We start from the raw sequence: 24,934 nt of genomic DNA on the forward strand, positions 1-24,934 counted from the left end.
TTTTTGCTCCACCGTCCCGGCTAAGGACCCGTTTTTCCGTTCCCGACACCGCCATCGCTCGCCACGGAATTCCCACTTTCGTGGGTCGTTCAGAGCGACCTGCTTCCCGCATCCAGCGATCCCCGAAACCTTTCGCTTTCTTCTGATAAAACTGAGAGAAACGTAACGCAAGTGGGTCCTGTCTCCGTTCTGGTCTTGACATGTAATGTGTATATTTTGGTGATTTTGTGAAAAGAGTAAATAATCAAATTATTTTAAAAAAATCTTTGAAACAAATGCTAGATTAATATTGCAAAATCAAATGAATCAAACATTTAAATTCCCCCCCAAAAATACAAAATATACATTATCTCTATTACTGTTTTTTCTGGACTATAAGTCACAGTTTTTTTTCATCGTTTAGCCGGGCTGCGACTTATATTTTTGAGCTACTTTTATACAGTATCTTAATTTATTTTTTTTAACAACTGATTTTGATAAAAACTAAATAGAAAAAAGAAACGTTACGCAAGTGGGTCCTGTCTCCGTTCTGGTCCTGACACTATGTAGATTACATTTGAACTACCGTGTCACTTGTTAAAGACAAAACCAATTGAATACATGTCTGTCCATGTCCATCAAAACTCATCTCATCTCATTAGCTGCACCGCTTATCCTCAGTAGGGTCACGGGGGTGCTGGAGCCCATCCCAGCAATCATCGGGCAGTGGGCAGGGGACACCCTGAACTGGTTGCCAGCCAATCGCAGGGCACACGGGGACAGACAACCCATCAAAACTCATCATATTTAATTCAGTTTTTGGGCTTTGTGTTTCGAAGTCCTATTTTCTCATTTTTTTCCCCTGCTTATCCAAATTTTTTTTTCTAGTTTTACGGAAAATAATATAGTGTGTATATATATATATATATATATATTTCCTTCTTTTTCTAGATCTCATTTTCCCTTATTATTTGGGATACATTTTTTAAGCTTTCAACATGAAAATGCTGATTTGCTCAACTACCTCCCACTATGCCTTTCTCTTCCTTTAGTTCAGGATCTCGCATCCTTCACAAAGACTTTGTGACTTTGCGATACAATACGGTATATTTTTGTATTTATTACGATTCCAAAGCTTGCAGTGATCTCAAAGGGAGGATCAAAAACATGATAACCATGAAATTGAAGCCTGCGATGATCAAGAAATGCAAAAAAGGAATCTTTATTCTTGTTAGATTTCATGGCCTGTTATTAAGGCAATTAAAGTGAAGACAGCTTCTAAAGTTTTGAAATCAGTTTCATTAGAGGCTCTTGGTTTGCCCCTCTTGCATCCACCCGCTACTCCGCTTGACCAGGTCATGTCACGTCACACCAAAAAGAAAACCGAATCTCTTTTTCCTTTAAGTGTAATCGTATTTAATCGTATATTACATATAAGTACTCCATCTTTTATACTATTTAGTCTTTTTAATGTTTTAGCAGTGGTAGTAGAGGTTTGGCACGTATTATATAATGAGCATATATTTCTGATGTCATATTTGGAGGTTAAAAAAAAAAGCAAATATGTGAGTGTGAATAATGTGTTTGAGCGCTAACATATTCGGTGAAGCAAAAACAGAATCATCCAGTCACTTCAAATTGCTGCTCTGCTAAATTGCTTTAGAGCACTGGGTTCGAACAAGGCGGCCCGCGGGCCAAGTCAGGCCCGCAAGATAACACAGATAGAAGGGCAAGAGAAGAGTGAGCTGCAGTTTCTCTCTCTCTCTCTCTCTCTTTCTCTCTTTCTCTCTCTCTCTCTCTCTCTCTCTCTCTCTCTCTCTCTCTCTCTCTCTCTCTCTCTCTCTCTCTCTCTCTCTCTCTCTTTCCTTTTCTCTCTCTCTCTCTCTCGCTCTCTCTCTCTCTCTCCCTTTAATCCTTTCCTCTACCCCTCTCTCTTTCTTTTTACCTCTCTTTTGTTCTTCCTTTCCCTCTCTTTTGCTTTTTATCCATTTGTCTTTTCTGTCTCTTAGTTTTTTTCTCTTTCTTTCTCCAACTCTCTCATTCATTCTTTCTTTTTTTCTTTCTCTCTCTTTTGGTCATTCCTTCTTTTTCTCACTTTGTCTTTTTGTCTCACTACCTTTTTTCATCTCTCTCTCTTTCTTTCTCTTTCTCTTTCTCTCTCTCTCTCTCTCTCTCTCTCCCTTTAATCCTTTCCTCTACCCCTCTCTCTTTCTTTTTACCTCACTTTCGTTCTTCATTTCCTTCTCTTTTGCTTTTTATCTATTTGTCTTTTCTGTCTCTTAGTTTTTTTCTCTTTCTTTCTCCAACTCTGTCATTCATTCTTTCTTTTTTTCTTTCTCTCTCTTTTGGTCTTTCCTTCTTTTTCACACTTTCTCTTTCTGTCTCATTGCCTTTTCTTACTCTCTCTCTTTCTCATGCTCACAATTCTCTCTCTCTTTCTCTGTCTTTTACTGTCTCTCATTCTTTTGATCTTTCTCTTTTTATTTATTTCTCTTTCCGTCTCTTCCTGTCTCTCTCCTTATCTCTCTGTCTCACCCTCTATGTATTTTTCTGTTCTCTCATTCTTTCGATCTTTCTCTTTTTATGTATTTCTCTTTCAGTCTCTTCTTTTTTCTCTCTTTATTTCTCCCTTTCTCTCTCTCTATTAGGCTCTCTACCTCTTTATTGTACTTTTGCTATTTCCCTCACTCTTTCTCCCTTATTTTTCTCTCTTACCTTTTCTCTCTGTCTGCCTTGTTCTCTTTCTCTCCCTCCCTTTTTCTTTTCTTTGTTTCTTATCCTCATTCCTTCTTTCTCTTTTGCTCTCTTGCCTCTCTTTTTCTCCCTCTTTCTTTCACTGTTCTCTCATTCTTTTGATCTTTATCTCTTTTTCTTCATTTTCATCTGTCTGTCGGTCAAAATACATACACAAATATTTGAATAAATCAAAATAAAAAGAATAAATATGAATTCATAATTGATAAATAGTAATAATCAAAGGGTATAGAATACACAAATAAATGTGTACAAGAAATCAAAATATAGAACTCTATACAAATAAAAATAGAACTACAAAAACTAATACTAAATAGATACATTATATGATGACAAGGAAAAAAGATACGATATTTTGTGTATGATTTGCATTGTTGCAGCGGTTTTAAGCGCGGAAGTGGAGGAACGTCTGGTGGGTCACTTGCTCTCGTCCGAGCGCTACAACAAACTCATCCGACCCGCCGTCAACAACAGCCAGCAGGTTACCATCTACGTGCAAGTATCGCTAGCGCAACTCATCAACGTGGTGAGAATAATCACAAATATCGGACGTTCTCGATTCCCCCCCAAATAATTTGTTTGTTCTGCAGAATGAGAGGGAGCAGATCATGACCACCAACTGTTGGCTCACTCAGGTTGGCTACTTAGCATGTAGCCGTTAGCCTGACTCCTTAGCGTCTACTCATTAGCATGAGTCTTAAACATGTAGCCTGTTGCATTTAGCCGTTAGCATGTTGCCGTTAGCATGACTTGTTAGCATGTAGCCATCATCATTACTTTTCAGCATGTAGTCGTTAGCATGTAGCCTATACATGACTCATTAGCACAAAGTCTTTAGCATTTAGCTGTTAGCCTTAATTGTTAGCATGTACACGATAGCATGAGTTTTAAACCTGTAGCCGTTAGCATGACTCATTGCATTTAGCCGTTAGCACGTGGCTGTTAGCATGTCGTCATCCGTGTTAAGCCGTAAGCATGACTTGTTAGCATGTATCCATTATCATTACTCATCAGCATGTAGTCTTTAGCATGTAGCCAATGCATGACTCATTAGCACAAAGTCTTTAGCATTTAGCTGTTAGCCTTACTTGTTAGCATGTACTCGTTAGCATGAGTTTTAAACATGTAGCCGTTAGCTTGACTCGTTGCATTTAGCTGGTAGCATGTTGCTGTTAGCATGACTTGTTAGCATGTAGCCATCTTCATTACTCTTCAGCATGTAGTCATTAGCATGTAGCAATACATGACTTATTAACACAAAGTCTTTAGCATTTAGCTGTTAGCCTTACTTGTTAGCATGTACTCGTTAGCATGAGTTTTAAACATGTAGCCGTTAGCATGACTCGTTGCATTTAGCCGTTAGCACGTTGCTGTTAGCATGACTTGTTAGCATGTAGCCATCTTCATTACTCTTCAGCATGTAGTCATTAGCATGTCGCCTATACATGACTCATTAGCACAAAGTCATTAGCATGTAGCTTTTGACCTGACTCGTTAGCGTCTACTCTTTAGCATGAGTCTTAAACATGTAGCCGTTAGCTTGACTCGTTGCATTTAGCCGTTAGCACGTGGCTGTTAGCATGTCGTCATCCGTGTTAAGCCGTAAGCATGACTTGTTAGCATGTATCCATTATCATTACTCACCAGCATGTAGTCTTTAGCATGTAGCCAATGCATGACTCATTAGCACAAAGTCTTTAGCATTTAGCTGTTAGCCTTACTTGTTAGCATGTACTCGTTAGCATGAGTTTTAAACATGTAGCCGTTAGCATGACTCGTTGCATTTAGCCGTTAGCACGTTGCTGTTAGCATGACTTGTTAGCATGTAGCCATCTTCATTACTCTTCAGCATGTAGTCATTAGCATGTAGCCAATACATGACTTATTAACACAAAGTCTTTAGCATTTAGCTGTTAGCCTTACTTGTTAGCATGTACTCGTTAGCATGAGTTTTAAACATGTAGCCGTTAGCATGACTCGTTGCATTTAGCCGTTAGCACGTTGCTGTTAGCATGACTTGTTAGCATGTAGCCATCTTCATTACTCTTCAGCATGTAGTCATTAGCATGTCGCCTATACATGACTCATTAGCACAAAGTCATTAGCATGTAGCTTTTGGCCTGACTCGTTAGCATCTACTCTTTAGCATGAGTCTTTAACATGTAGCCGTTGCATTTAGCCGTTAGCACGTGGCTGTTAGCATGTCGTCATCCGTGTTAAGCCGTAAGCATGACTTGTTAGCATGTATCCATTATCATTACTCATCAGCATGTAGTCTTTAGCATGTAGCCAATGCATGACTCATTAGCACAAAGTCATTAGCATGTAGCTGTTAGCCTGACTCGTTAGCATGCACTCGTTAGCATGAGTCTTAAACATCAAGCCGTTAGCATGACTCGTTGCATTTAGCAGTTAGCACGTTGCCTTTAGCATGTCGTCATTGGAGTTGAGCCGTTAGAAAGACTTGTTAGCATGTGGCCATCATCATTACTCTTCAGCATGTATTCATTAGCATGTCGCCTATACATGACTCCTTAGCACAAAGTCATAAGCATGTAGCTGTTAGCCTGACTTGTTAGAATGTACTCGTTAGCATGAGTCTTAAACTTGTAGCCGTTAGCTTGACTCGTTGCATTAAGCCGTTAGCATGTTGCTTTTAGCATGTCGTCATCGGAGTTGAGCCGTTAGCATGACTTGTTAGCATGTATCCATTATCATTACTCATCAGCATGTAGTCTTTAGCATGTAGCCAATGCATGACTTATTAGCACAGAGTCATTGGCATGTAACCATTAGCATAACTCGTTAGCCTGTAGCCATTATCATTACTCATCAGCATGTAGTCTATGCATGACTCATTAGCACGAGGTTATTAGCATGTAACTGTTAGCATGACTTGTTAGCATGTACCCATTATCATTACTCATCAGCATGTAGTCTTTAGCATGTAGCCTATGCATGACTCATTAGAATAGAATAGAATAGAATTTATTTTTATTGTCATTCTTTGTAACCATGCACACGGAACGAAATGTCGATACACCTGACCCGTACAGTTAAACTGTAGCGAGCCGATGCACGAGGTTATTAGCATGTAACTGTTAGCATGACTTGTTAGCACGTACCCATTATCATTACTCATCAGCATGTAGTCTTTAGCATGTAGCCTATGCATGACTCATTAGAATAGAATAGAATAGAATTTATTTTTATTGTCATTCTTTGTAACCATGCACACGGAACGAAATGTCGATACACCTGACCCGTACAGTTAAACTGTAGCGAGCCGATGCACGAGGTTATTAGCATGTAACTGTTAGCATGACTTGTTAGCACGTACCCATTATCATTACTCATCAGCATGTAGTTTTTAGCATGTAGCCAATGCATGACTTTAGCACAACACATTCAGCGGTTGTCTCCAGTGGCAGATAAAGTTGAGTGTCATCTGCATAGCAATGGAAGCTAATATTATACTTGCGGATAATATCAAGTGGAAGCATAGAAATACTAAAAAGAAGGGGACCAAGTACAGAGCCCTGTGGAACGCCACAGGGGAGATCAGAGTGTTTACAGATCAGATTGCCTTAATTAACACATTGAGTCCTGTCACACAGATGTTGTGGATTATTGGAGTCGAGGCGAAATAAGGGGAACGCATTAGTTTAAAACTGGAAAGTCCTTGCTTGTTTCTCCCGAGTGTAAATATCAGCGAATGTTATTAATGATCGCCTTGGGCTGCCAAGGAATAACATTCTTCTTTGCCAAGTTCTACTTGGCGGGGAACAGAAAACAGTTCTTGGAAATTGGGTAATTGGGAAAATCGAAAGAGGACAAAACATTCTGTCTGGTAGCGTGCATTTTGAGATAAACACGTGCGTCATGGCGAGGGGGACGGGCGAAAGTAATACGAGATGTTGTATTAGGATATAAAAAACCAAATGTCTCTGAAAACGAATGAGATCTCTGTTTAGTACGCTGATGAAGATAATGAAACGAGCTCTCCCTCTCACGCCAAGACTCCTCTGCATCTTGTTTTACATATTTTGGGGCAGATTGCTCGGGCTGCTCCACGATACAGGTAGGACCTAAACCACCAGAGTACGGTTCCTGAGATACCGATGCAAGTAATATGTTCTGGTCCACAGTATTAAAAGCAGCACCGAGATCCAGCAGCAGTTACATTGACGAGGCACAGGAGTCTATTGGTTCTTTAGCCAAGGCTGTTTCAGTAGAGTAATTTGCTCTGAAGCTCGGCTGGACGGATAAAAAGAGATTATTTTCAGACCTAAAGTCGATCAGCAACCTTTTCAAGTCATTTGGCAAAAAATGGGAGGTTTAACACTGGCCTATAATTACCTAGGCTTTCCAAGTCAAGGTTAAGTCTTAAGCTTTGGGTTTATCTGTTGTTTAAGCGTTTGGTTGGCGGAAAGGTTAGGGTTTTGGTTAGACGTACATCTGAGATGCTGAGCATTGGTAGCTCAACTAATAAGGTGCCTATCTATCACTGAAATGGTTGTAGGTTCAATCCCAAAACACTACAATACAAGATCTAGGGCAGGGGTGTCAAACTCATTTTAACTCAGGGGCCACACGATAGAACAATCATTCTCTCGGGGGCCGGACTAGTAGATGAGAAAGAAAAAAAGAGAAAAATAAATAAGAGAAAAAGAGGGAGAGAGAAGTAGAGAGGGTAGGACAAAGAAAAAGAGAAAGGGAGAGAGAGAGAGAGAGAAAAGAGAGAGAAAAAGGGAGAGAGAGAGAAACAAAAGAGATTAAATGAGAAATAGAGAAGGGGAGAAAAAGAGAGAAAGTACGAAATCCAAAGAGAAATACAAAGAGAGAAGGAGAGAAGGAGGAAAAAGAGAAAAAGAGAGGGAGAAAGCAAGTGAGAGAGAGAGAGAGAAAAGAGAAAAAAATGAGAAAGGAAGAGAGTAAAAGAAGGTAAAAAGACAAAGAGGAACAAAGAAAGAGAAAAATCCAAGTACAGCGTTTGGCACCTGGCCTTGGCAACATCAAGTGGATATATTTCAACCTGCGGCTTGTTTTTCTCTTGCGCTTCTCTGAGCGTTGTCTCGCGGCCCGGATTCAATCCTTTAGCGGGCCTGATCCAGCCCGCAGGCCGCCTGTTTAACACCCGTGATCTAGGGTTTTCATTGGTGTGAGAGTTGGCGTTTTGTGGGAGCTTGGGTAAGTTTTTGGTTGGAACTATACAGTAAGACCTCGGTTATCGCGGTTAATGGGGACCAAAACCACCCGCCATAAGTGAAAATCTGCGAAGTAGTGGTGCACCTACAAAAAAAAAGAAAAAAAAAGAGGTTTTTTTTTTCTTTTTTTTTCTTTTTAAATCGATTTTTAGACCCGGTTAATGGGGAACAAAGCCACCCGCAAAAAGGGAAAATCTGCGAAGTAGCGACGACCCTACAAAAAATAAAATAAAATAATAAAATATATATATATATATATATATATATATATATATATATATATATATATATATATATATATATATATATATATATGTATATATATATATATATATATATATATATATATATATATATTTTTTTTTTTTTTTTTTAAATTATTATTTCTTCAGACTAAGTTAATGGGGAACAAAACCACCCGCAAAAAATGAAAATCTGCGAAGTAGCGACGACCCTACAAAAAAATAAATAAAATAATAAAATATATATATATATATATATATATATATATATATATATATATATATATATATATTTTTTTTTTTAATTATTATTTCTTCAGACTAAGTTAATGGGGAACAAAACCACCCGCAAAAAGTGAAAATCTGCGAAGTAGCGACGACCCTTCAAAAAGAAAAAAAAAAATAATAAGAATATATATATATTTTTTTTGATGATTATTTTTTAGACCCGGTTAATGCGGAGTAAAACCACCCCCCTTCAAATAAAAAAAATAAAAAAATTAACCATTACCCGCGAAGCTCTGAAGCCGCGAACATCGAACCGCGAAGTAGCGAGGTCCCACTGTATTGCTAGTGCTGAGCTCTGGTAACTTGACGGGTTAAGTGACTATGTTATACTATTAAATAGGCTATATAAAAACTTGGGTTACAGATTTGGTGAGTATAAGGTTTTGCATTTTGGTAGGACTTTGGGTTAGGGTTTTGGTTTGAGCTAAGATTAGGGAAGAATGCTTGTAGGCCACCTGGTAAAACGGTTTTGTTACCCTCATTGAAGTGAAGGTTTGAACCCCAGTAAAGCCAGTACTGTTGTGGGGTTAGGGTTTTGGTTGTAGGATTTTGGTTGGAGTTCAGGTTAGTGTTTTTATTGAAACTATGATTGCAAAGGTAATGACTGCTAGCTTACCTGGTAAGTTGCCTCGATTATATTCATTGTGTTGTAGGCAATTCAAATTTGGGGGTTAGGGTTTTGGCTGGTGGTAGGTTACCTCGTGAGGGTTTTGGACGTAGCTAAGGTTAGGGGATTACTTGAAACATAAGTAGTGTTGCTTAGCACTGGTAGCTCACCTGGTAAGGTGCTTGCATTGCACTAATTGGGGAGTCGGTTCAATCCCCTGTTGTGAGAATGAAAATTTGAGATTTAACTTGGTGTTTGTATTTGCATTTTGGCGAAAATGTTCAAATAAACAGAAGGGTTAGTATGTCGAAAATTTTGGAAAAAAACGTAATGGGTCAGTATGTCGAAAATGTCGAAAAAAAAACACAAAGAGGTTACTATGTCGAAAATGTTGTAAAAAACATGAAGGGATCACAATGTCAAGCTGTTCCAGACCAAGGCGAGTGTTATTTTACATTTAAACTTAGGAAAAAAAAGCCTGGAATTTCCTGTCCAAACAAATGTTCAAAAAAAGACGAAAGAGGTTAGTATGTCGAAAATATCGGAGAAAAAACACAAAGGGGTTACTATTTCAAAAATTTCAGAAAAAAGCAGAGGCGTTACTATGTTAAAAATTTTGAAAAAAAAACGGTAAGGGTTTAGTATGTCGAAAATGTCGAAAAAAAACACAAAAGGGTTACTATGTCAAAAATGTCAGAAAAAAAGACATAAGGGGTTAGTATGTCAAAAATGTCCAAAAACAAAAACAAAGGGGTATGTCAAAAATTTCAGAAAAAAGCAAAAGGTTACTACTATGTTTAAAATTTTGAAAAAAAAACCCCGTAAGGGTTTAGTATGTCGAAAATGTCGAAAATAACCACAAAGGGGTTACCATGTCAAAAAAATCAGAAAAAAGCAAAGGGGTTACTATGTTTATAATTTTCAAAAAAAAACCCGTAAGGGTTTAGTATGTCGAAAATGTCGAAAATAACCACAAAGGGGTAACTATGTCAAAAACTTCCGAAAAAAACAAAAAAGGGGTTAGTATGTCAAAAAATTCTGAAAAAAGCAAAGGGGTTACTATGTTGAAAATTTAAAAAAAAACAAAAAAAAAACGTAAGGGGTTAGTGTGTCGAAAATGTCGAAAATAACCAAAAAGGGGTTACTATGTCGAAAATAACCACCAAGGGGTTACTATGTCAAAAATTTCAGAAAAAAAGACATAAAGGGTTAGTACGTCAAAAAAGTCAGAAAAAAGCAAAGGGGTTGCTATGTAGAAAATAAAAAAAAAAACAAAAAAAACGTAAGGGGTTAGTATGTCGAAAATGTCGAAAACAACAACAAAGGGGTTACTATGTCAAGTATTTCAGAAAAAAAGACATAAGGGGTTAGTATGTCAAAAAAATCAGAAAAAAGCAAAGGGGTTTTTATGTTGAAAATTTCCCCCCCAAAAAATTAACGTAAGGGGTTAGTATGTCGAAAATGTCGAAAATAACCACAAAAGGGTTACTATGTCAAAAATTTCCGATTAAAAGACATAAGGGGTTAGTATGTCAAAGAAATCAGAAAAAAGCAAAGGGGTTACTATGTTTAAATTTTTGAAAAAAAATAAAATAAAAAATGTAAGGGTTTAGTATGTCGAAAATGTCGAAAATAACCACAAAGGGGTTAGTATGTCAAAAATTTCAGAAAAAAAGACATAAGGGGTTGGTATGTCAAAAAAATCAGAAAAAAGCAAAGGGGTTACTATGTAAAAAATTTAAAAAAACAAAAAAAAGTAAGGGGTTAGTATGTCGAAAATGTTGAAAAAAAACACTAAGGGGTTACTATGTAGTAGCTCAGGAGGTAGAGCTCTCGTCCTGGGATCATGGGATCCCAGTTCAAATCCCAGTTTAAATTTTTGAAGAAAAACGTAAGGGTTTAGTATGTCGAAAATGTCGAAAATAACCACAAAGGGATTACTATGTCAAAAATTTCAGAAAAAAAGGAAAGGGGTTACTATGTTTAAAATTTTGAAAAAAAAAACCCGTAAGGGTTTAGTATGTCGAAAATAACCACAAAGGGGTTACTATGTCAAAAATTTCCGAAAAAAAAGACATAAGGGGTTAGTACGTCAAAAAATTCAGAAAAACGCAAAGGGGTTACTATGTTGAAAATTAAAAAAAACAAAAACGTAAGGGGTTAGTATGTTGAAAATGTCGAAAATAACTACAAAGGGGTTACTATGTCAACAATTTCAGAAAAAAAGACATAAAGGGTTAGTTTGTCAAAAATGGCAAAAAAAAACCCACAAAGGGGTTACTATGTCAAAAATGTCAGAAAAAAAGACATAAGGGGTTAGTATGTCAAAAAATTCAGAAAAAAGCAAAGGGGTTACTATGTTGAAAATTTCAAAAAAACAAAAACGTAAGGGGTTAGTATGTCAAAAATGTCGTAAAAAAACAAAGGGGTTACTATGTCGAAAATGTTGAAAATAACCACAAAGGGGTTACTATGTCAAAAATTTCAGAAAAAAAGACATAAGGGGTTAGTACGTCAAAAAATTCAGAAAAAAGCAAAGGGGTTACTATGTTGAAAATTTCAACAAAAAAAACCTAAGGGGTTAGTATGTCGAAAATGTCGAAAAAAAACACAAAGGGGTTACTATGTCAAAAATTTCAGAAAAAAAGGTCATAAGTGGTTAGTATGTCAAAAAATTCAGAAAAAAGCAAAGGGGTTACTATGTTGAAAATTTCAAAAAACAAAAAACAAAAACGTAAGGGTTTAGTATGTCGAAATTAACCACAAAGGGGTTACTATGGCAAAAATTTCCGAAAAAACAGACATAAGGGGTTAGTACGTCAAAAATTTGAGAAAAAAGGAAAGGGGTTACTATGTTTAAAATTTTGAAAAAAAAAAAAATCCCTAAGGGTTTAGTATGTCCAAAATAACCACAAAGGGGTTACTATGTCAAAAATTTCAGAAAAAAGGAAAGGGGTTACTATGTTTAAAATTTTGAAAAAAAAAAACCGTAAGGGTTTAGTATGTCGAAAATAACCACAAAGGGGTTACTATGTCAAAAATTTCCGAAAAAAAAGACATAAGGGGTTAGTACGTCAAAAAATTCAGAAAAAAGCAAAGGGGTTACTATGTTTAAAATTTTGAAAAAAAATAAAATAAAAAACGTAAGGGGTTAGTATGTAGAAAATGTCGAAAATGACCACCAAAGGGTTACTATGTAGTAGCTCAGGAGGTAGAGCGCTCGTCTTGAGATCAAGGGATCCCAGTTCGAAACCCGGTTTAAAATTTTGAAAACAAAAAACAAAAAATGTAGGGGTTTAGTATGTCGAAAATGTCGAAAATAACCACAAAGGGGTTACTATGTCAAAAATTTCCGAATAAAAGACATAAGGGGTTAGTATGTCAAAAATTTCCGAAAAAAGGAAAGGGGTTACTATGTTTAAAATTTTGAAAAAAAAAAAAATCCCTAAGGGTTTAGTATGTCCAAAATAACCACATAGGGGTTACTATGTCAAAAATTTCAGAAAAAAAAGACATAAGGGGTTAGTATGTCAAACAATTCAGAAAAAAGCAAAGGGGTTACTATGTTGAAAATTTCAAAAAAAACAAAAAACGTAAGGGGTTAGTATGTCGAAAATCTCGAAAATAACCACAAAGGAGTTACTATGTCAAAAAATTTAGAAAAAAAGCAAAGGGGTTACTATGTTGAAAATTTCCCCCCAAAAAATTAACGCAAGGGGTTAGTATGTCGAAAATGTCGAAAATAATCACAAAGGGGTTACTATGTCAAAAATTTCCGAATAAAAGACATAAGGGGTTACTATGTTTAAAATTTTGAAAAAAAAAACCCGTAAGGGTTTAGTATGTCGAAAATAACCACAAAGGGGTTACTATGTCAACAATTTCCGAAAAAAAAGACATAAGGGGTTAGTACGTCAAAAAATTCAGAAAAACGCAAAGGGGTTGCTATGTTGAAAATTAAAAAAAACAAAAACGTAAGGGATTAGTATGTTGAAAATGTCGAAAATAACTACAAAGGGGTTACTATGTCAACAATTTCAGAAAAAAAGACATAAAGGGTTAGTTTGTCAAAAATGGCAAAAAAAACCCCACAAAGGGGTTACTATGTCAAAAATGTCAGAAAAAAAGACATAAGGGGTTAGTATGTCAAAAAATTCAGAAAAAAAGCAAAGGGGTTACTATGTTGAAAATTTCAAAAAAACAAAAACGTAAGGGGTTAGTATGTCAAAAATGTCGTAAAAAAACAAAGGGGTTACTATGTCGAAAATGTTGAAAATAACCACAAAGGGGTTACTATGTCAAAAATTTCTGAAAAAACAGACATAAGGGGTTAGTACGTCAAAAATTTGAGAAAAAAGCAAAGGGGTTACTATGTTGAAAATTAAAAAAAAAACAAAAACGTAAGGGGTTAGTATGTCGAAAATGTCAAAAATAACCACAAAGGGGTTACTATGTCAAAAATTTCAGAAAAAAGGAAAGGGGTTACTATGTTTAAAATTTTGAAAAAAAAAAAACCGTAAGGGTTTAGTATGTCGAAAATAACCACAAAGGGGTTACTATGTCAAAAATTTCCGAAAAAAAAGACATAAGGGGTTAGTACGTCAAAAAAATCAGAAAAAAGCAAAGGGGTTACTATGTTGAAAATTTAAAAAAAAACAAAAAAAAAAACGTAAGGGGTTAGTGTGTCGAAAATGTCGAAAATAACCAAAAAGGGGTTACTATGTCGAAAATAACCACCAAGGGGTTACTATGTCAAAAATTTCAGAAAAAAAAGACATAAGGGGTTAGTATGTCAAACAATTCAGAAAAAAGCAAAGGGGTTACTATGTTGAAAATTTCAAAAAAAACAAAAAACGTAAGGGGTTAGTATGTCGAAAATCTCGAAAATAACCACAAAGGAGTTACTATGTCAAAAAATTTAGAAAAAAAGCAAAGGGGTTACTATGTTGAAAATTTCCCCCCAAAAAATTAACGCAAGGGGTTAGTATGTCGAAAATGTCGAAAATAATCACAAAGGGGTTACTATGTCAAAAATTTCCGAATAAAAGACATAAGGGTTTAGTATGTCAAAAAATTTAGAAAAAAGCAAAGGGGTTACTATGTAGAAAATTAAAAAAAAAAAAAAAAAAAAGACCGTAAGGGTTTAGTATGTTGAAAATGTCGGAAATAACCACAAAGGGGTTACTATGTCAAAAAATTCAGAAAAAAGGAAAGGGGTTACTATGTTTAAAATTTTGAAAAAAAAAAAACCCGTAAGGGTTTAGTACGTCGAAATTAACCACAAAGGGGTTACTTTGTCAAAAATTTCCGAAAATAAAAAGACATAAGGGGTTAGTATGTCAAACAATTCAGAAAAAAGCAAAGGGGTTACTATGTTGAAAATTACAAAAAAAAAAAAACGTAAGGGGTTAGTATGTCGAAAATGTCGAAAACAACAACAAAGGGGTTACTATGTCAAGTATTTCAGAAAAAAAGACATAAGGGGTTAGTATGTCAAAAAAATCAGAAAAAAGCAAAGGGGTTTTTATGTTGAAAATTTCCCCCCCAAAAAATTAACGTAAGGGGTTAGTATGTCGAAAATGTCGAAAATAACCACAAAGGGGTTACTATGTCAAAAATTTCCGATTAAAAGACATAAGGGGTTAGTATGTCAAAGAAATCAGAAAAAAGCAAAGGGGTTACTATGTTTAAATTTTTGAAAAAAAATAAAATAAAAAATGTAAGGGTTTAGTATGTCGAAAATGTCGAAAATAACCACAAAGGGGTTACTATGTCAAAAATTTCAGAAAAAAAGACATAAGGGGTTGGTATGTCAAAAAAATCAGAAAAAAGCAAAGGGGTTACTATGTAAAAAATTTAAAAAAACAAAAAAAAGTAAGGGGTTAGTATGTCGAAAATGTCGAAAAAAACCACTAAGGGGTTACTATGTCCAAATTTTCAGAAAAAGCAAAGGGGTTGCTATGTTTAAAATTTTGAAAAAAAAACAAAAACCTAAGGGTTTAGTATGTTCAAAATAACCACAAAGGGGTTACTATGTCAAGTATTTCAGAAAAAAAGACATAAGGGGTTAGTATGTCAAAAAAATCAGAAAAAAGCAAAGGGGTTACTATGTTTAAAATTTTGAAAAAAAATAAAATAAAAAATGTAAGGGTTTAGTTACTAAACTTTAGTATGTCGAAAATGTCGAAAATAACCACAAAGGGGTTACTATGTCAAAAATTTCAGAAAAAAAGACATAAGGGGTTAGTATGTCAAAAAAATCAGAAAAAAAGCAAAGGGGTTACTATGTTGAAAATTTCAACAAAAAAAACCTAAGGGGTTAGTATGTCGAAAATGTCGAAAAAAAACACAAAAGGGTTACTATGTCAAAAATGTCAGAAAAAAAGACATAAGGGGTTAGTATGTCAAAAATGTCCAAAAACAAAAACAAAGGGGTTACTATGTCAAAAATTTCAGAAAAAAGCAAAAGGTTACTACTATGTTTAAAATTTTGAAAAAAAAACCCCGTAAGGGTTTAGTATGTCGAAAATGTCGAAAATAACCACAAAGGGGTTACCATGTCAAAAAAATCAGAAAAAAGCAAAGGGGTTACTATGTTTAAAATTTTCAAAAAAAAAACCCGTAAGGGTTTAGTATGTCGAAAATGTCGAAAATAACCACAAAGGGGTTACTATGTCAAAAACTTCCGAAAAAAACAAAAAAGGGGTTAGTATGTCAAAAAATTCAGAAAAAAGCAAAGGGGTTACTATGTTGAAAATTTAAAAAAAAACAAAAAAAAAAACGTAAGGGGTTAGTGTGTCGAAAATGTCGAAAATAACCAAAAAGGGGTTACTATGTCGAAAATAACCACCAAGGGGTTACTATGTCAAAAATTTCAGAAAAAAAGACATAAAGGGTTAGTACGTCAAAAAAGTCAGAAAAAAGCAAAGGGGTTTCTATGTAGAAAATAAAAAAAAAACAAAAAAAACGTAAGGGGTTAGTATGTAGAAAATGTCGAAAATGACCACCAAAGGGTTACTATGTAGTAGCTCAGGAGGTAGAGCGCTCGTCTTGAGATCAAGGGATCCCAGTTCGAAACCCGGTTTAAAATTTTGAAAACAAAAAACAAAAAATGTAGGGGTTTAGTATGTCGAAAATGTCGAAAATAACCACAAAGGGGTTACTATGTCAAAAATTTCAGAAAAAAAGAAAGGGGTTACTATGTTTAAAATTTTGAAAAAAAAAACCCGTAAGGGTTTAGTATGTCGAAAATAACCACAAAGGGGTTACTATGTCAAAAATTTCCGAAAAAAAAGACATAAGGGGTTAGTACGTCAAAAAATTCAGAAAAACGCAAAGGGGTTGCTATGTTGAAAATTAAAAAAAACAAAAACGTAAGGGATTAGTATGTTGAAAATGTCGAAAATAACTACAAAGGGGTTACTATGTCAACAATTTCAGAAAAAAAGACATAAGGGGTTAGTATGTCAAAAAAATCAGAAAAAAAGCAAAGGGGTTACTATGTTGAAAATTTCAACAAAAAAAACCTAAGGGGTTAGTATGTCGAAAATGTCGAAAAAAAACACAAAAGGGTTACTATGTCAAAAATGTCAGAAAAAAAGACATAAGGGGTTAGTATGTCAAAAATGTCCAAAAACAAAAACAAAGGGGTTACTATGTCAAAAATTTCAGAAAAAAGCAAAAGGTTACTACTATGTTTAAAATTTTGAAAAAAAAAACCCCGTAAGGGTTTAGTATGTCGAAAATGTCGAAAATAACCACAAAGGGGTTACCATGTCAAAAAAATCAGAAAAAAGCAAAGGGGTTACTATGTTTAAAATTTTCAAAAAAAAAACCCGTAAGGGTTTAGTATGTCGAAAATGTCGAAAATAACCACAAAGGGGTTACTATGTCAAAAACTTCCGAAAAAAACAAAAAAGGGGTTAGTATGTCAAAAAATTCAGAAAAAAGCAAAGGGGTTACTATGTTGAAAATTTAAAAAAAAACAAAAAAAAAAACGTAAGGGGTTAGTGTGTCGAAAATGTCGAAAATAACCAAAAAGGGGTTACTATGTCGAAAATAACCACCAAGGGGTTACTATGTCAAAAATTTCAGAAAAAAAGACATAAAGGGTTAGTACGTCAAAAAAGTCAGAAAAAAGCAAAGGGGTTTCTATGTAGAAAATAAAAAAAAAACAAAAAAAACGTAAGGGGTTAGTATGTAGAAAATGTCGAAAATAACTACAAAGGGGTTACTATGTCAACAATTTCAGAAAAAAAGACATAAAGGGTTAGTTTGTCAAAAATGGCAAAAAAAAAACCCACAAAGGGGTTACTATGTCAAAAATGTCAGAAAAAAAGACATAAGGGGTTAGTATGTCAAAAAATTCAGAAAAAAAGCAAAGGGGTTACTATGTTGAAAATTTCAAAAAAACAAAAACGTAAGGGGTTAGTATGTCAAAAATGTCGTAAAAAAACAAAGGGGTTACTATGTCGAAAATGTTGAAAATAACCACAAAGGGGTTACTATGTCAAAAATTTCCGAAAAAACAGACATAAGGGGTTAGTACGTCAAAAATTTGAGAAAAAAGCAAAGGGGTTACTATGTTGAAAATTAAAAAAAAAACAAAAACGTAAGGGGTTAGTATGTCGAAAATGTCAAAAATAACCACAAAGGGGTTACTATGTCAAAAATTTCAGAAAAAAGGAAAGGGGTTACTATGTTTAAAATTTTGAAAAAAAAAAACCGTAAGGGTTTAGTATGTCGAAAATAACCACAAAGGGGTTACTATGTCAAAAATTTCCGAAAAAAAAGACATAAGGGGTTAGTACGTCAAAAAATTCAGAAAAAAGCAGAGGGGTTACCATGTTGAAAATTACAAAAAAAAAACGTAAGGGGTTAGTATGTCGAAAATGTCGAAAACAACAACAAAGGGGTTACTATGTCAAAAAGTTCAAAAAAAAGCAAAGGGGTTACTATGTCGAAAATTTCAAAAAAAAAAAGTAAGGGGTTACTATGTGAAAAAATTTCAGAAAAAAAGACATAAGGGGTTAGTATTTCAAAAATGTCAAAAAAAAACACAAAGGGTTACTATGTCAAAAATTTCAGAAAAAAGCAAAGGGGTTACTGTGTTTAAAATTTTGAAAAAAAATAAAATAAAAAATGTAAGGGTTTAGTATGTCGAAAATGTCGAAAATAACCACAGAGGGGTTACTATGTCGAAAATGTCGAAAATAACCACTAAGGGGTTACTATGTAGTAGCTCAGGAGGTAGAGCTCTCATCTTGGGATCAAGGGATCCCAGTTCAAATCCCAGTTTAAATTTTTGAAAAAAAAAAACAAAAAACGTAAGGGTTGAATATGTCGAAAATGTCGAAAAAAACCACAAAGGGGTTACTATGTCGAAAATCTCGAAAATAACCACAAGGGGCTACGATGTCAAAAATTTCAGAAAAAAAGCCATAAGGGGTTAGTATGTCAAAAAATTCTGAAAAAAAACACAAAGGGGTTACTATGTCAAAAATTTCAGAAAAAAAGCAAAGGGGTTACTATGTTCAAAATTTTGATAAAAACAAAAACATAAAGGTTTAGTATGTTTAAAATAACCACAAAGGGGTTACTATGTCAAAAATTTCAGAAAAAAAACATAAGGGGCTACTATGTTCAAAATTAAAAAAAAAAAAAACGTAAGGGGTTAGTATGTCGAAAATGTCGAAAAAAAACACAAAGGGGTTACTATGTCGAAAATGTCGAAAAAAGACACAAGGGGTTACTATGTCCAAATTTTCAGAAAAAGCAAAGTGGTTACTATGTTTAAAATTTTGAAAAAAAACAAAAACATAAGGGTTTAGTATGTTCAAAATAACCACAAAGGGGTTACTATGTCAAGTATTTCAGAAAAAATGACATAAGGGGTTAGTATGTCAAAAAAATCAGAAAAAAGCAAAGGGTTTACTATGTTTAAAATTTTGAAAAATAATAAAATAAAAAATGTAAGGGTTTAGTATGTCGAAAATGTCCAAAATAACCACAAAGGGGTTACTATGTCAAGTATTTCAGAAAAAAAAGACATAAGGGGTTAGTATGTCAAAAAAATCAGAAAAAAAGCAAAGGGGTTACTATGTTGAAAATTTCCCCCCCAAAAATTAACGTAAGGGCTTAGTATGTCGAAAATGTCGAAAATAACCACCAAGGGGTTACTATGTCAAGTATTTCAGAAAAAAAGACATAAAGGGTTAGTATGTCAAAAAATTCAGAAAAAAACAAAGGGGTTACTATGTTGAAAATTTCAAAAAAACAAAAACGTAAGGGGTTAGTATGTCAAAAATGTCGAAAAAAAAACAAAGGGGTTACTATGTCGAAAATGTCGAAAATAACCACAAAGGGGTTACTATGTCAAAAACTTCAGAAAAAAAGACATAAGGGGTTAGTATGTTGAAAATGTCAGAAATAACCACAAAGGGGTTACTATGTAAAAAATTTCAGGAAAAAAGACATAAGGGGTTAGTATGTCAAAAATGTCAAAAAAAAAACCACACAGGGGTTACTATGTCAAAAATGTCAGAAAAAAAGACATAAAGGGTTAGTATGTCAAAAAATTCAGAAAAAAACAAAGGGGTTACTATGTTGAAAATTTCAAAAAAAACAAAAACGTAAGGGGTTAGTATGTCAAAAATGTCGAAAAAAAAACAAAGGGGTTACTATGTCGAAAATGTCGAAAATAACCACAAAGGGGTTACTATGTAAAAAATTTCAGGAAAAAAGACATAAGGGGTTAGTATGTCAAAAATGTCAAAAAAAAACACAAAGGGGTTACTATGTCGAAAATGTCGAAAATAACCACAAAGGGGTTACTATGTCAAAAATTTCAGGAAAAAAGACATAAGGGGTTAGTATGTCAAAAATGTCAAAAAAAAAACCACAAAGGGGTTACTATGTCAAAAATGTCAGAAAAAAAGACATAAAGGGTTAGTATGTCAAAAAATTCAGAAAAAAACAAAGGGGTTACTATGTTGAAAATTTCAAAAAAACAAAAACGTAAGGGGTTAGTATGTCAAAAATGTCGAAAAAAAAACAAAGGGGTTACTATGTCGAAAATGTCGAAAATAACCACAAAGGGGTTACTATGTCAAAAATTTCAGGAAAAAAGACATAAGGGGTTAGTATGTCAAAAATTTCGAAAAAAAACACAAGGGGTTACTATGTCCAAATTTTCAGAAAAAGCAAAGGGGTTACTATGTTTAAAATTTGGAAAAAAAACAAAAAAAAAACGCAAGGGTTTAGTATGTCGAAAATGTCGAAAATAACCACAAAGGGGTTACTATGTCAAAAATTTCAGAAAAAAGCAAAGGGGTTACTATGTTGAAAATTTAAAAAAAAATAAAATAAGGGGTTACTATGTCGAAAATGTCAAAAATAACCACAAAGGGGTTACTATGTCAAAAATTTCCGAAAAAAAAGACATAAGGGGTTAGTACGTCAAAAAGTTAAAAAAAAAAGCAAAGGGGTTACTATGTTGAAAATTTAAAAAAAAAAAAAGTAAGGGGTTACTATGTCGAAAATGTCGAAAATAAACACAAAGGGGTTACTATGTCGAAAATGTCGAAAATAACCACAAAGGGGTTACTATGTCAAAAATTTCAGAAAAAAGCAAAAGGTTACTACTATGTTTAAAATTTTGAAAAAAAAACCCCGTAAGGGTTTAGTATGTCGAAAATGTCGAAAATAACCACCAAGGGGTTACTATGTAGTAGCTCAAGAGGTAGAGCGCTCGTCTTGGGATCAAAGGATCCCAGTTCGAATCCCGATTTAAAATAAAAAAATAAATAAAAATATAAGGGTTTAGTATGTCGAAAATAATCACAAAGGGGTTACTATGTCAAAGATTTCAGAAAAAAAAGACATGAGGGGTTAATATGTCTAAAATTTCAGAAAAAAGCGAAGGGGTTACTATGTTTAAAATTTTGAAAAAAAACCCCGTAAGGGTTTAGTATGTCGAAAATGTCGAAAATAACCACAAAGGGGTTACTATGTCAAAAATTTCAGAAAAAAAGACATAAGGGGTTGGTATGTCAAAAAAATCAGAAAAAAGCAAAGGGGTTACTATGTAGAAAATTAAAAAAAACAAAAAAACCGTAAGGGGTTAGTATGTCGAAAATGTCGAAAATAACCACAAAGGGGTTACTATAACAAAAATTTCAGAAAAAAGGAAAGGGGTTACTATGTTTAAAATTTTGAAAAAAAAAACCCGTAAGAGTTTAGTATGTCGAAAATAACCACAAAGGGGTTACTATGTCAAAAATTTCCTAAAAAAAGACATAAGGGGTTAGTACGTCAAAAAATTCAGAAAAAAGCAGAGGGGTTACCATGTTGAAAATTACAAAAAAAAAAACGTAAGGGGTTAGTATGTCGAAAATGTCGAAAACAACAACAAAGGGGTTACTATGTCAAAAAGTTAAAAAAAAAGCAAAGGGGTTACTATGTCGAAAATTTCCAAAAAAAAAAAAGTAAGGGGTTACTATGTCGAAAATGTCGAAAAAAAACACAAAGGGGTTACTATGTCAAAAATTTCAGAAAAAAAGGTCATAAGTGGTTAGTATGTCAAAAAATTCAGAAAAAAGCAAAGGGGTTACTATGTTGAAAATTTCAAAAAACAAAAAACAAAAACGTAAGGGTTTAGTATGTCGAAATTAACCACAAAGGGGTTACTATGGCAAAAATTTCCGAAAAAACAGACATAAGGGGTTAGTACGTCAAAAATTTGAGAAAAAAGGAAAGGGGTTACTATGTTTAAAATTTTGAAAAAAAAAAAAATCCCTAAGGGTTTAGTATGTCCAAAATAACCACAAAGGGGTTACTATGTCAAAAATTTCAGAAAAAAGGAAAGGGGTTACTATGTTTAAAATTTTGAAAAAAAAAAAACCGTAAGGGTTTAGTATGTCGAAAATAACCACAAAGGGGTTACTATGTCAAAAATTTCCGAAAAAAAAGACATAAGGGGTTAGTACGTCAAAAAATTCAGAAAAAAGCAAAGGGGTTACTATGTTTAAAATTTTGAAAAAAAATAAAATAAAAAACGTAAGGGGTTAGTATGTAGAAAATGTCGAAAATGACCACCAAAGGGTTACTATGTAGTAGCTCAGGAGGTAGAGCGCTCGTCTTGAGATCAAGGGATCCCAGTTCGAAACCCGGTTTAAAATTTTGAAAACAAAAAACAAAAAATGTAGGGGTTTAGTATGTCGAAAATGTCGAAAATAACCACAAAGGGGTTACTATGTCAAAAATTTCCGAATAAAAGACATAAGGGGTTAGTATGTCAAAAATTTCCGAAAAAAGGAAAGGGGTTACTATGTTTAAAATTTTGAAAAAAAAAAAAATCCCTAAGGGTTTAGTATGTCCAAAATAACCACATAGGGGTTACTATGTCAAAAATTTCAGAAAAAAAAGACATAAGGGGTTAGTATGTCAAACAATTCAGAAAAAAGCAAAGGGGTTACTATGTTGAAAATTTCAAAAAAAACAAAAAACGTAAGGGGTTAGTATGTCGAAAATCTCGAAAATAACCACAAAGGAGTTACTATGTCAAAAAATTTAGAAAAAAAGCAAAGGGGTTACTATGTTGAAAATTTCCCCCCAAAAAATTAACGCAAGGGGTTAGTATGTCGAAAATGTCGAAAATAATCACAAAGGGGTTACTATGTCAAAAATTTCCGAATAAAAGACATAAGGGGTTACTATGTTTAAAATTTTGAAAAAAAAAACCCGTAAGGGTTTAGTATGTCGAAAATAACCACAAAGGGGTTACTATGTCAACAATTTCCGAAAAAAAAGACATAAGGGGTTAGTACGTCAAAAAATTCAGAAAAACGCAAAGGGGTTGCTATGTTGAAAATTAAAAAAAACAAAAACGTAAGGGATTAGTATGTTGAAAATGTCGAAAATAACTACAAAGGGGTTACTATGTCAACAATTTCAGAAAAAAAGACATAAAGGGTTAGTTTGTCAAAAATGGCAAAAAAAACCCCACAAAGGGGTTACTATGTCAAAAATGTCAGAAAAAAAGACATAAGGGGTTAGTATGTCAAAAAATTCAGAAAAAAAGCAAAGGGGTTACTATGTTGAAAATTTCAAAAAAACAAAAACGTAAGGGGTTAGTATGTCAAAAATGTCGTAAAAAAACAAAGGGGTTACTATGTCGAAAATGTTGAAAATAACCACAAAGGGGTTACTATGTCAAAAATTTCTGAAAAAACAGACATAAGGGGTTAGTACGTCAAAAATTTGAGAAAAAAGCAAAGGGGTTACTATGTTGAAAATTAAAAAAAAAACAAAAACGTAAGGGGTTAGTATGTCGAAAATGTCAAAAATAACCACAAAGGGGTTACTATGTCAAAAATTTCAGAAAAAAGGAAAGGGGTTACTATGTTTAAAATTTTGAAAAAAAAAAAACCGTAAGGGTTTAGTATGTCGAAAATAACCACAAAGGGGTTACTATGTCAAAAATTTCCGAAAAAAAAGACATAAGGGGTTAGTACGTCAAAAAAATCAGAAAAAAGCAAAGGGGTTACTATGTTGAAAATTTAAAAAAAAACAAAAAAAAAAACGTAAGGGGTTAGTGTGTCGAAAATGTCGAAAATAACCAAAAAGGGGTTACTATGTCGAAAATAACCACCAAGGGGTTACTATGTCAAAAATTTCAGAAAAAAAAGACATAAGGGGTTAGTATGTCAAACAATTCAGAAAAAAGCAAAGGGGTTACTATGTTGAAAATTTCAAAAAAAACAAAAAACGTAAGGGGTTAGTATGTCGAAAATCTCGAAAATAACCACAAAGGAGTTACTATGTCAAAAAATTTAGAAAAAAAGCAAAGGGGTTACTATGTTGAAAATTTCCCCCCAAAAAATTAACGCAAGGGGTTAGTATGTCGAAAATGTCGAAAATAATCACAAAGGGGTTACTATGTCAAAAATTTCCGAATAAAAGACATAAGGGTTTAGTATGTCAAAAAATTTAGAAAAAAGCAAAGGGGTTACTATGTAGAAAATTAAAAAAAAAAAAAAAAAAAAGACCGTAAGGGTTTAGTATGTTGAAAATGTCGGAAATAACCACAAAGGGGTTACTATGTCAAAAAATTCAGAAAAAAGGAAAGGGGTTACTATGTTTAAAATTTTGAAAAAAAAAAAACCCGTAAGGGTTTAGTACGTCGAAATTAACCACAAAGGGGTTACTTTGTCAAAAATTTCCGAAAATAAAAAGACATAAGGGGTTAGTATGTCAAACAATTCAGAAAAAAGCAAAGGGGTTACTATGTTGAAAATTACAAAAAAAAAAAAACGTAAGGGGTTAGTATGTCGAAAATGTCGAAAACAACAACAAAGGGGTTACTATGTCAAGTATTTCAGAAAAAAAGACATAAGGGGTTAGTATGTCAAAAAAATCAGAAAAAAGCAAAGGGGTTTTTATGTTGAAAATTTCCCCCCCAAAAAATTAACGTAAGGGGTTAGTATGTCGAAAATGTCGAAAATAACCACAAAGGGGTTACTATGTCAAAAATTTCCGATTAAAAGACATAAGGGGTTAGTATGTCAAAGAAATCAGAAAAAAGCAAAGGGGTTACTATGTTTAAATTTTTGAAAAAAAATAAAATAAAAAATGTAAGGGTTTAGTATGTCGAAAATGTCGAAAATAACCACAAAGGGGTTACTATGTCAAAAATTTCAGAAAAAAAGACATAAGGGGTTGGTATGTCAAAAAAATCAGAAAAAAGCAAAGGGGTTACTATGTAAAAAATTTAAAAAAACAAAAAAAAGTAAGGGGTTAGTATGTCGAAAATGTCGAAAAAAACCACTAAGGGGTTACTATGTCCAAATTTTCAGAAA

At 33.8% G+C, this 24,934-nt stretch overlaps 1 protein-coding gene across 1 annotated transcript in view; it reads left to right on the forward strand.

The window, feature by feature from the left end:
• The window catches only part of LOC148360354 (neuronal acetylcholine receptor subunit beta-2-like), a 66,329-nt gene that overhangs the window by 10,665 nt on the left and 30,730 nt on the right, over nucleotides 1–24,934 (forward strand). Inside the window, exons 2-3 of the mRNA XM_088343948.1 lie at nucleotides 3,114–3,259; nucleotides 3,324–3,368. Of these exons, the coding sequence (XP_088200074.1) occupies nucleotides 3,114–3,259; nucleotides 3,324–3,368 (191 nt within the window). The remainder of the gene's footprint in view (nucleotides 1–3,113; nucleotides 3,260–3,323; nucleotides 3,369–24,934) is intronic.

The sequence above is a fragment of the Urocampus carinirostris genome, chromosome 9 (genome assembly GCF_059441175.1).
Source record: "Urocampus carinirostris isolate Australia breed hairy pipefish chromosome 9, RoL_Ucar_1.0, whole genome shotgun sequence".
In the NCBI taxonomy this organism is placed as follows: domain Eukaryota; kingdom Metazoa; phylum Chordata; class Actinopteri; order Syngnathiformes; family Syngnathidae; genus Urocampus; species Urocampus carinirostris.